The sequence below is a fragment of the Ictidomys tridecemlineatus genome, chromosome 12 (genome assembly GCF_052094955.1).
Source record: "Ictidomys tridecemlineatus isolate mIctTri1 chromosome 12, mIctTri1.hap1, whole genome shotgun sequence".
NCBI lineage: Eukaryota > Metazoa > Chordata > Mammalia > Rodentia > Sciuridae > Ictidomys > Ictidomys tridecemlineatus.
The window spans coordinates 46,806,578-46,818,685 of NC_135488.1; the positions used below are offsets into that span (position 1 = coordinate 46,806,578).

The 12,108-nt window shown below is 49.7% G+C and overlaps 1 protein-coding gene across 6 annotated transcripts in view; it reads right to left on the reverse strand.

Annotated features, from left to right (window-relative positions):
* Positions 1 to 3,120: 3,120 nt before the first annotated feature.
* The window catches only part of LOC144369316 (uncharacterized), a 30,568-nt gene continuing 21,580 nt past the window's right edge, over positions 3,121 to 12,108 (reverse strand). For 4 of the 6 annotated variants that reach the window (XM_078028893.1, XM_078028892.1, XM_078028894.1 and 1 more), the window contains 7 exons: positions 10,768 to 10,883; positions 10,372 to 10,602; positions 9,162 to 9,276; positions 6,759 to 6,859; positions 6,476 to 6,592; positions 5,387 to 5,501; positions 3,121 to 3,492 (listed from right to left, as the gene is read on the reverse strand). In XM_078028893.1, coding sequence (XP_077885019.1) covers positions 3,287 to 3,492; positions 5,387 to 5,501; positions 6,476 to 6,592; positions 6,759 to 6,859; positions 9,162 to 9,276; positions 10,372 to 10,602; positions 10,768 to 10,883 — 1,001 coding nt within the window. In that variant the 3' untranslated portion in view covers positions 3,121 to 3,286. The remainder of the gene's footprint in view (positions 3,493 to 5,386; positions 5,502 to 6,475; positions 6,593 to 6,758; positions 6,860 to 9,161; positions 9,277 to 10,371; positions 10,603 to 10,767; positions 10,884 to 12,108) is intronic. The other 2 variants (XM_078028896.1, XM_078028897.1) reach the window with 2 other exon arrangements.

Consider the following 12,108-nt stretch of genomic DNA (forward strand, 5'->3'; position numbering starts at 1 on the left):
TGATGTGCCAGAGCTCAGGACTTCAGGGCTGCTGTCAGGTGGTTCCCGGGCTCTTCTGGTCCTCACCTTCACTCAGTGTCTTTTTTGTTGGTGATGGAGTTCAATAGTGGATTACTGGCCCAGAGACTTGTTCAGTATTGCTCCGTAGGAACAAAACACTGTCACCAGTTGTAGGTAGCCAACTCCAGGTGAGAAACTTGATAGATGTAATGCTCATGGCTTCACACCAGCAACCTGCCCCTCAGTGATCATGCTCTCTAAAATATACACCATGCTAAGTTGTGTGGAAGCATTCTAGGTCTAGCCAAACCACACGATCTTTCAAAAACAGCCCAATGACATTTAGAGGATTCACTCTCCAAAGCAAGCTTGCCAATGCCTGAGTGCCCACACACTCTATTGGCGCCAACCTCACCTCCTTTTAGAATGCACACATCCACCAAGATACCACTGCCTGTGGTGGTTGAGCGGCCTTTCCAATGGACGAGGTGGATGTGAATGTAACACGTGAATGAATTAGCATTTACCAACAACTGGAAGAAAATAATCCATTCTCTAAGATATGATGACAGAGCTGCTCTGTGATCTAGACCATTCCCCTGCATCCTCTCCTGCATCCTCTCTATTTTCCTCTGCCTCGATGGACCTCCAACTGAGCCCAGAAAGATGTGTCCTTTCTAGTCAGAAGCCCTGTCATGGCTTCCATTTCCAGGCCCTGATTCCTGGTTAACTGCAGCCAGAGCTCGCTTTCAAGGTAGTTTCTTCAGATCCCTTCCCTACCCTAACCACAGTGTGGGCTCTGGCCCCACCCTTACTCTCTACACCACCATTCCACAATATGGTCTTCCTGTCCCTCTCTGTGACCCAGGACTGCCCATGACCGACCCCACCCAAGAAGAAGCTGTTGAACCAGGTGCCATCAAAGGGAAGAAATGACCAGAGATGGCTAACTTGAAGATTTCACAGAATAGTCCATGAGACAAGGAATATCCTGAACCAGTGAAATGACATAAGAGGAAGTCAATGAATTCTAACCTCAAGGGCAAATCCTACAGTACACTGGCTCTCAAATTCAGCTACACACTGGAGCCACCTGGGAGCTGTGCATAGTACTGACCGCTGGACTACCCACTGGCCCTGGGCTGATGGAATGGCTCTGGGCTAAGATGGGACACTGCAGTTTGTAAATCACCAGTTGAGTATAATATAAAGCAAACTTTGAGAACACTGCTTTTTCCCCACATGAAGAACTGTGTGCATACAGGTGCAGAAGTACACAAATCTGCATCATAAACCTCCTTCAGGGCCATAGATTAAATGCACTGCAGTCACCAGCATCCTGGCTAGGAACACCACCAGCCTCCTATTTCCACCTTCCAGGTGATTGCAGCCCTGCCATCCAAGCATGGAGGAGTCCTCCCTGGTGAGAAATTTCAGTGTGCAGAATGGAGAACCCTCTCTCCTGGGAGTCCCTGCTTTGAAAATAAGTGCACTGGAGAAGTTTAAATCAAGTGGGAGGCACATGGGCAGGCTTCCTGGATGAGGCCCTATTGAAAGGAGGATGGGATCTGAGGAGTGGACCAGAGAGAGGAAAGATGGGAAGTACAGCAAGTACATTCAGAGCCAAGGTCAGGCCCAAAATACAATGTTGGCTGACAAGAGAGCCCTTGCACCAGGATCAACAATTTTGAGAAGGCAATGAGGACTGCCTGAAAAGATCAATTCCACAAAATTCGATGGAAACCCACTCATCACACCTTTCTGAAAACACTGGAAATGGAGGTTTCATGCAAGGAACTCTGGGTGACAGATGGCAAAGTTTGCCAAATGCAAACATGCCTACCAGCTCTGAGAAGCCATTCTCATTCACACTGCTTCAACCAGGGAAAATCCCCAGGTGCTCACTGAGAACAAGTTAGCTTGTGCCACTTGAAGCTGCTTCAACAAACAGCTTCACTTCTGCACTTCTAAGCTGTTCTCCTCAAGAACTTTCAGAGCACAGTTCAGGCCTGAAACACAAAGGGTGCCAGAAAGAGATCTCTTGAATCTAGCATCACCAACGTGCAGTGAAAAAGAGGACCAGCTGAGAAGATCAGTTCTCCAAAGTCTCACTGACATCCATTTGTCACACTCATTTACAACATTCACTTGAAGTGCAGGTGCCCACATGAGTGAACTGGTTTTTTTTATCAATGGCACAGAGGCTTCAATGTGTAAGCATGCCTGTCACCTGTAAGAAGCAGTTTTGAATTCTTCTAGGTCCACAGGAAAAAAAAAATAGCATGTGCTCACTTACAACAAAGTTAATCAACAAAGCAAATTGAAACTGCTTGCAGCAAACAGCTTCCATTCTCCCATTCCCCAGCTATTTTCAGCAATCGCATCCAGAGTCCAATTCCAGCTCAATATAAAATGTGTGCTCCCAAGGAAGCCTGTATAATTGACATCACCCAACTTGGGGAGGCAAGGGGAATGCTGAGAAGATCAGTTCTTCAAAACTCCTACTTTTTCAGAAAACTCATTGAAAGGCAGGATACCCACTTGCAGCCATCAGTGGTTGACAGATGGCACAGAGGCTTCAATGTGAAACCGTGAATGCCAATCATTACAAGTGCTTCTGACAAACTCTAGTGCAACCTGGGACACCCCAAAGTGCTCAACGAGAACACACTTTGTTCCTGCAAGTGGAAGCAGCTTGCATGAACTGTTTCAATCAGGAAATTCCAAGCTCTTCTCAGCAATCACATTCAGAGCACAGTTTTGGCCCAATAGAAAAAGGGTCCTAGCAAGAGGGTCCCACACCTACGATCACCTTCATAAGGTAGCTTCCCATCTTCTGTGTGGAAGTGGGTTTCTCCTTGGCCCTTATGCTGTGGAGGAGACCACTAGGAGCTAAGCTTCATGCAGGACCATCTGACCTGGACTTTTTGCAAGCCCTATGAAGCCCTCACACAAGATCAAATGCTACAGGACTCTGCAGACCAGTCCATGCAACAGTAGACATTGATTCATTGTCTAGAGTCTACAGGTTCCTAAATGCACGGCATTCATTGTCATCAAATGCACAATTTTGATCAAAAACCATCACCAGTAGATCAGGTAACAAATCATCACAGTAGATCAGGTAACAAAAACATATATATTTTAAAATAATAATATATTAATGGAAACAACAAATACAGGATAGAGTAACAACTGTGTTACTAAACAAGGTCAAGGATAATGGCAAACTATAGATTCAAACTTTGAAGCAAATAGTAATCAATGTAAATATTCCTGGGCTGCCTCAGCCCCGCCCAGGCACACAGCAGCAGAATGGTTTTGCAAGCATCCTCAGGAGGGCTGGAGCCTTCTTTGCAGGACTAGAGGGAGGTTGAGGCTGGATCCACTCATCATTCTTTTGGGAGAGGCTCCTTTTCCTCAGCACGAAGTTGGGTTTTGTGTGAGGGTTCTTTGCGTAAAATACGTTGGCCTGCGCTGGAATCCTCAGCTCTGGGGAGAGAGGGGTGTACAAAATAAGGTGGCTCGGGAAGTGCTCCCTGGGACACCCCAACATCTGAGAGCCTGTGCCAGAAACTAACTGAGCCACACACCTGAGAGCTCTCCAATTCAGCACCAATACCAACAAGACAGCCTCCACAGTCCTCCCTGAGGAAGAACTAGGCAGAGCACTTCAACAGACCTAATGTCTGTTCCTACCAAAGGCTTTGGACTCCAAAACATCCCAGGTCCTCTTGCATCTGCCAAAGCACACCACTAGGGTTTGCATCTGAAATCTCCCACAAAAGTGCCGAAGATTCAGACCCCACATGAGCCATCTTCACAGGTGGGTTTGGAAGGAAGCATTGGATGGTGAGTGCTCTGATGTCAACATGAAATTCTCATTCAAGATGAATACACTACTGGGAGGTGGGAGGGACTGGAAGAAAGGTTGAGCATGCTTGGAGGAAGACCTAAACAGGGGTGCGCCCTGGGCAACAGTACCTTGTCCCTGTTGGCTCCACTGAATCCTCATTCTCCAAGTAGAGGTCCTCCTTCTCCTCTCCGTCTTTCTCTCTCTCCCTCTCTCCCAGCCTTGTTCTCTCTCTCCCAGTCTATGCCTGTTTGGCAAGGGCTGAGGAGCTCTTCACTGCCACACACTAGAGCTTTATGGACAGCCTCAGTGCACAACCAAAGAGAAAGCTATGAAACCCAGAGAAAAGGCCTAGGATTCCTCAAGTATGGCCACAGTGAGGACAGGCTGACCAGCACGGATACCACATTAGAGCCACGCTTCTGCATTGGTGGAGCCTGCCTCTGAGAACCAGGCTTCTGAGAATGGAGGCCACATTCCAAATGCTGCCCTCCTGAGAACAATGATTCCAAAGACCAGCAAAGGGACTGCTTCCCTCCGACATGGTGTATGGCCCAGTGGTGCCATGACCCCGAGTGGGGGAATACAACAGCCAGCTTCTCCTTCCTCTGAAAACCTCTTTCCTGTCGCCCTCCTCTAACCTAGAGCCTGTTCTCCATCCCTTCTGGGTTGGATGTGGGGATCTCTGCTATGAATTTCTTAGGCTACCAAGGCCCCAGACAGACTTCCTCTTCCATAGACGCTACTAACCTAACAGTAGGTTAAGATAGGAGACAAGTGATCCTAGAACTCATTGGGATGGTGGTCTTCAGCGTACATAGGCTGGGATAATGGCTGCTGAGGTGTTTGACTCACAAAAGCCAACCAACCAACCAATGAAAAAGTGCTGACATTATTATCAGATGAGCTCTGTGGCTACGTGCTCAGGAAGCCCTCATCTGACTCTAGTTAGGGATCATAACCTGGCTATTGGGATCACTCCTTGGCTAGTGGACTCAGGTGCGGAAGACCATGGAATTTATGCAAAAACAGATGATTCAAGCTGTCCCCCAGGCTGTGTTTTCTTCCCAATTTCATCCTGTTACTGCTTGCTAGAATCTTGGCAATGCTCTGCCCAGGCAGTGGTTTTCTTGTCACACAGAAGGCTTTCAATCCTACTGCTTCAGTCCACAAAATGCCAGTTCCATCTTTAGCCCATGCATGCCCATGTTCCTCTGAAACCACTCCTATCTCAGACCACAGAACCATACTGCTCCTGGAAAGAGGCTTTCCTCCTCACTCCTCAATGATGTCAACTTTGCATGCGTCTTCATGTCCTGGGCAGGGCACCTGGTGGCGGAGCCGCACTAGCCACTGGGGTATACCAAAACACCTGGAGAGCTTACACCAGCAGAAGTGCAGTTGGCTTTGTGCACGAGCCCAACACACCCTGTTGGAGTGTTCTTGGGGGTCAGAGACTACTCTTTGGTGCTAAGAGTTGACCTGAGTACACATCCTGACCCTTGCTCTCTGTCATCTGATTGTCCCACTTACTCTGACGGTGAGACATGATTTGGCCCAGCTCATATTCCTCCGGCTTCTCCTGAGTAAGCAAGTGTAGCTCGAGGGCCCTGCGGATGACGACAGGAGCCCGATCGTGGCAGGTCACCTGAAGCAGCATGGGAGACAGGCCTTCAGGAAATGGGCCTTGAAGTGACTACTCAAGGACAGTGGGCAGGGGCATTCTGGAGGCACCTCCACTCTAAATACAAGGGCAACATCCATGACCCTACTACCTGAGGCTGACCTCCTGCTCATCGCGTGGGCTCTTCACATAGGCTACTAGCCCAATCCTTGTACATAGGACTTCCTGGACCTGCCATTCCTCTTTGTTGAGCTGCACTTCTCTCCAAGTGAAAGGACCCCACTACCTGCATACAGATGCAATCTCATCCCACAAGTTGGGAGGAATGGGACAATAGCCTCCAAGATCCTAGGTCTGCCCGAGGATGCAGGCGGCATTGGGAATGGCCTAGGCACAAAACCGAGAGGCTTTGGTCTGGATTGCCAGGGCCCAAATCAGACCCAGGAACATGACCACACACAGGAGTGACGAAAGATAGCCATGAGAGCTCCTGGCCTCCAGAGGCTCAGTGCTGGCTGGGGTGTACGAGGGCACCTCATCCGGCAAGGGTGGTCATTGGGTTACCTGGACATTTAGTGTGCTTGCTCCACATCCATACTGACTCTGCAGAGAGACCCTCTCAGCTCCTTGTTCAAGGAACATGCAGAACCTCATACTGGTGTCCTGCTCCATAGAGGCCAGCATCCCATACAGGGGAACCTGCAACCTAGGTCCTGGCCTGTTCTCATCTGTCACCCATAACTGCCTCTGCGCTTCTGGACTGCATGCTGCCACCTGACACACAGACTCCCTCAGACATGGCGGTGGACAAGCTGCTGCTCTCCCTCATCTCAGCTCCAGCCCTTCACACTGACCTCTCCCTTCTTGATTCCCATCTATCCTCCTGATCATCCAGAAGCTCCAAATTCAAGAGGGCATGATTAGTTCATGGTATTGGACCAGTGTCTGCTCCCCACCCAGGTGTAAGCACCAGGGGACACCCCTGCTCCCAGGCTTACCAAAACAGTCTTGGCCATCTTTGGACTTTGTGTTTCTAAGTGGACACGAATTAAGCAGGTGTCTCCCACCTGCTTGTGGGAAAGCGGCCTGGAGGACTTGCAGGTTGATTCTGAGAACTGTGGGGGATGGAACATCAGCAAACCCAGAAACAGAAAGCCACCCCAGCCTGTCAGTTGGCTCTATGGGCTTCTAGCACATATATCCAGGTGCTGAGGCTTCTTATTTCCCCAGGTGGGAGTGGAATGGCAGCACAAGTACAGCTTGAATAAGGTAGGTGTTTACCTCCTTTCCCTTGACCTCGGGGCGTTTCCTCAAGATGAAATAATATTTTATTTGTGGATTCATGGACAGATACATCAGTGAGTGGTCAGGGACCTTGATTTCTGCAGAGCAAAGTGGAGAGAATTGTTAGGTGGCACTCAAGGATTATACCACAAAACACCCACAACCCCTGAGAGTCTCTGCCAGGGCGAGCCTGCACCAGAATTGAGAGCCCTCCTATCCAGCTACAGTGCCACCAAAGACTTCCTTAGTGATTCTTCCCTGGAGAAGATGATGTACAGGATTCTAAACCAAAAGAGCACCTGGCAATGGAAACAGCACCTTGGGCCCAGAACTTCTCAGTGCAGGTTGGATCTGCCAAAGGGACACTGCTAGGATCTGCATCAGGATTGGCAAAGGCTCCTGTGCTTAGGCCTTTCTCCCCAGGGCAGCCATGCTCACACATGGGCATTCAGGGAAGCGTTGGATGGTGGGCGAATTCATCCCCTTGCCCTGGATGAATCCACTCATGGATGAATACGCGGAGGGGAGGTGGTATCCATCAGAGGTGTGTTGGGCATGGACATGGGAGGACTTCAGCAGGGTGGTGCCCTGGAGAACTCTATTGTTTTCTAGGTTCGCTCTCCTTCCCCTTGTTTCTCATCAGGAGCTGTCTGCTTGGTACTTGTGTTCTGGTTCTTGTTCTACTTCTGGCTCTTCTTTCTGTCCTGCATCTTCTTGTAGTTCTTTCTGGGTCTTTTTCCTGTTGTTACATGATTCCTTCTTGTTCTTCTTCTTGTGTATCTCCCTCCACCCTTCCTTCTGTTCACCTCCTTCTTTTTCTTCTTCTGCCTCCTGCTCTTTATCGTGTGATCCTCTCCCCACTCAGGAGTGTCTCTTTCTCCTCCTCCTCCTTCTCCTTCTTTCTCTGGCAATGGTGGGGCGTCCTGAGGAGTTCAAATCTATCACACTCTTCTGCCCAGATGCAGCCTCTGTTCAGTAGTCCAAGATGAAATCAGTTCTCAATCAATGGCCAGGAGTGAAACCAAGACCAAAGACAAGTGACTTCCTTTCTTTGTCATTGTCACAGTCAGGAAAGACTGAATAACACACACCACATTCTGGATAGGCTTCTACCTGTGGTAGTCAGCACCTCATCTGGACCAGGATTGCTAAAATAGATTCCACCTCCATAAAGCTTCCCCAATGAAAACAAGGTTTCCAAAATCTAGGAGAGGGCCAGCATCACTGCCACCCTCCTGCCATAAGGCATAGATGCCATCACACCTAGTGGGTTCCAGGCCCCCCGGAGTCCTCCCTTTTGATGTCTGTTACACACAAACCTCCCCTGGTCTGGAGCCTGCTCTCAACTGATGCTTGGGTTGAAAGTCTGTTTCTAAAATCACCTTTGTAGATTTTCGGTTTGGTAATTCCTTTTGACTGGCTTATTTTTTTACTAGGGATAAAACCAGAGGCACTTAAGCACTGAGACCATTCCCAGGCCTTTTGACTTGGGTAAAGGGTCTCCCGAAGTTTCTGAGGCTGTTTGGAAATCCCCATCCCCCTGCACTGCCTCCCAAGTCCCTGAGATTCACAGACACTGCCCCTTGCCCAGCTCCTTGCACCTCAGTCTTCCTCATGTGTGAGACAGAGCCAACTCAAATGAGGCGGTGTGTGAAAATGGGAAAACTCACTTACGTGCCCGACAGATGGTGGGTTCTACTGTGGACAGTCTGGGATGGTGGAGGCTAGGAGTGTTGGGCTCACAAGAAAGGAAAGAGCACTGGCATTGTGGACAGCTCAGCATTGTGGCCTCTGTTCTTCAGATGCCCTTCTTTGTTGCTGGAAGGAATAATAACCTGGCCATTCTGATATCTCCAGGAGATGGGCACCCAGGCACAGAGGACTTGGAATTGTTCCAAAAAGAACCCAAACAGGCTGTCCCCTGGCCTTGACTTCCTCTTCACTGAGTCCTGTTCCCAGTTGCTGCAATCCTGACATTCTTGAGTAGGCAGGACTTCTCATATCCTGGCCATGGATTGGGACCTGTGCGGCTTCCGTCCATAGCAATGCTCATCCAATCAGGACCCATGCTCTGCTCCTCTTCATTTGAAGGCATCCTTATCAGTGAGCCATAAACCAAACTGATGATGGATTGAGCCTCTCTCTGCCTTGCCCTCATCGATATTAGCTTTGCATTGCCAGACCAGGTCCAGGGGAGAACACGTTTAGGGAGGTCCAGCAGCCCCCTGGGGCAGCACTGAACACCTCCACATTGGACACGCCCATCACTGCACTTGGTTTCCTGCACCAGGCCCACCACACTCTGGCTGTTTTAGGGCCAAGGCCCACTTTCTCTTGGCTGTGAGTTATCCTGAGCCCACTGTGGATCATGTCTCCCCACTGTCTGATTGTCTGACTTACTCTCATGCAGAGACATCATTCTCAGCAGCTCAAAGTTGTCCACATCCTCATGCTGCAACAAATTTTGGTCCAAGGCCCTGCGGATGAGGCTTGTCACCCTCTCCTGACACGTCACCTAGATCAGGGTGGGACAAATGTCATCAGAGAATGGCTTTTAGAGGAGCTACCCAGAAGACTGTGGTCAAACATTCAGGAGAAAAGTTAGCTACATATACAAGGGCACAATCTTGTTATCCTGCTACCTGAGTGTGGCCTCCATATACCCCCTGGGTTCTTGCAACGTGCTACTAGAACAATCCTGGTACAAATATCTGCCTGTACCTGCCATCTCCCCTCCCCCTGGGGAGCCACATTTCACTCAGGTCAAAGGACCAAACTACCTATGCACAGACACACTCTCATCTCACTGAGATGACAGCAATGGGCCAGGGATCTGCGCACCAAGTGTGCTCTGGGATGCAGGCTGCCTTTGTGGGTGGAAGAGGCAGATGCACTGAAAATTTTGGTCCTGACTGCCACTACACAAAACAGACTCAGATACAAGAGTGTGCACTTGAGTGCTTCATGATAGCCTGGAGAGGCCCTGGGCTCTGGAAGCTCGGTGCGGGTCTGGTTGTAATGATGTACTTGACTCAGCACTGGCAGTCACTGAACATGTCTCCTCTGCAGCTGGACACCTGCAGCATTAGCGTGTCTACTGCACAGCCATAGAAATTCTGCCAAGAACCCCTATAGTTCTGTATTTACTTACATGCAAAGGCTGACATTCCGAAGCTGTGGCATGACCCCCCAGGTGATCCCGACCCCAAATTTCCACACCTAGTCATGCTAAGGAGGTTCTCTTCCCTGCTACCAGGAACACAACCCCTCCTACACATGTGACAAGTCACTGCCAGCTCCTCTGCTCCAACCTCACTCATTGAGAATACCAAGTTCTAGGCACTGCAGCCTGCACCCTGGACATATCTCTGCCTTCATCTGTCCACAGCAGATGCCTTCATCTGTCTGTCTGCACTTCTGGCCTGCCACACCCACAATACACAGGCCCACTCACCGCTGCAGCTGGGCATGCTGAGGCTCTCCCCCCTCAGGTCAAGCCCTTAAGACTGACCTCTCTCTTCTTAATTTCCCACCACAGCCCCAGGGTTAGCTGTGTCTCCTGCCTTCCACTGTGTGGACACCCAGGAGGCAGCCCTGCTGTCAGGCTTACCGGGATGCGCTTTGTCTCCCTCAGGCTCTGTCCCTCTAGGAGGACGTGGACAAAGCGGCTGTCTTCCACCTGCTCGCTGGAGTGAAGCGGTGAGGAGCTGCTATTGGTGACTTTTCTCATGCACCACTCATTGCTTTTGGTGGCCTGGGGCAATGGTCCTGCAGCCACCGCAGAGCTGCTGCTCACAGCTGCTGGGATCCTGGATGCCACTGCCACAGAAGGCTCCAAGAACTGTGGGGGATGACAACATCAGCAAAGCCCAGCACCTGCACCCCACCCAGCCTGGCATTGGCTCTGTGGGCATTCTACAACATCCATCCAGAACCTGAGGTTCTTGTCCCCTTGGAGGATGTGGAGTGGCACCAGGAGTAAAGACTGAAGAAGGTGGCTGTTTACCTCCTTTGGCTTGACTTTAAACAACTTGCTGGCAGCTGTTTCCCGAAGAAGAAAGTCATAATCCACTCTGCCATCCAGGGCGTAATATACGTTTCCATCTGCAGGGATCCTCAGCTCTGGAGAGGCAGGGGCAGAGGCGTGGTAGGTGACACTCAAGGAATACACTACCCAACATCCCCCACAACTGAGAGCCTCTGCCAGCTCAGGTCTCACACACAGACCTGAGAGCCCCCGAATCCAGCTACTGTTCCACCAAAGACTCCCCACTGATTCCTCCCTGAGGACCCTCTATGCACAGGAGGTCCCCTACAGGAACACCTTTCAAGGAAATAGCCCCTTGTACCCTAGACCCTCTTAGTTCACGTTGGACCCACCAAAGACAAACAGCTACACTTTGTATCTAGATTGGTCCCCTAAGACTCATGTGTTCAAGGTTTTCTCCACACTGCAGCAATGATCACAGGTGGGTTTGGGGAAAAGCACTCGATGGTGGGTGCCTCCATCTTGCCAGTGGATTCATCCACTCATACAGGGCTACAATAATTGGAGGGGTATGGTTTGGAGGTGTGTTGAGCGTAGGTGGAGGATGTCCACAGCAGGGCTGTGCCATCCAGAGATATATATTTCTCTTGAGTTCCCCACTTCTGCATTTTCTCCTCATGAGTATAATTCTCATTCACATTTTTAATCAATTTATTGTTATACTTCTTGTTCGGCTTGAGTTTCTCCTTATTGTTCTTGTTCTTCTTCATCTTCTCCTCATGCTCTTTCTTAAAGTCATCTTGACCTTCTTATTCATGGTCTCCTCCTTCAACTTATTTTCATTTTTCTACTCCTCCTTCTCCTCCTCCATGTCCTCCTTCTCCTCGTCCTCCTCATGCTTGTCCTCCTCCTCCTCGTCCTCCTCCTTCTCCTCCTCTTTCTTCTTCTTCTTTCTCTCTCTCTCTCTCTCCCTCCCCCCCCCCCTCTCTCTCTCTCTCTCTCTCTCTCTCTCTCTCTCTCCAAGAAGAGTTTACAAGTTGTGAAGGGTTCTATTCTACCACACTCTTCTCTCTAGAAATGGCCTCTGGTCCTAAGTGGACTCAGTTTGCAATGAATAGAAAGATTGGAAACCAGAAATGATTCTTCATTGAACTGCTTTTCTCATGTACTCAACTAGGTCAGGAAAGGTCGCCAAAGTAGGCACCCTGTGGTTGTCTGTCTTCTTTGACACAAGACAAAGAAGCCTCTCTTCTTGGCCCCTTGTGGATAATAGCTTTGCAATGCCTTCTCAGGCCAAGGAAAGAACACATGATAGGCAGGTCCACAGCCCCTGGGGAACATGAAGAACCTGCAGATTGA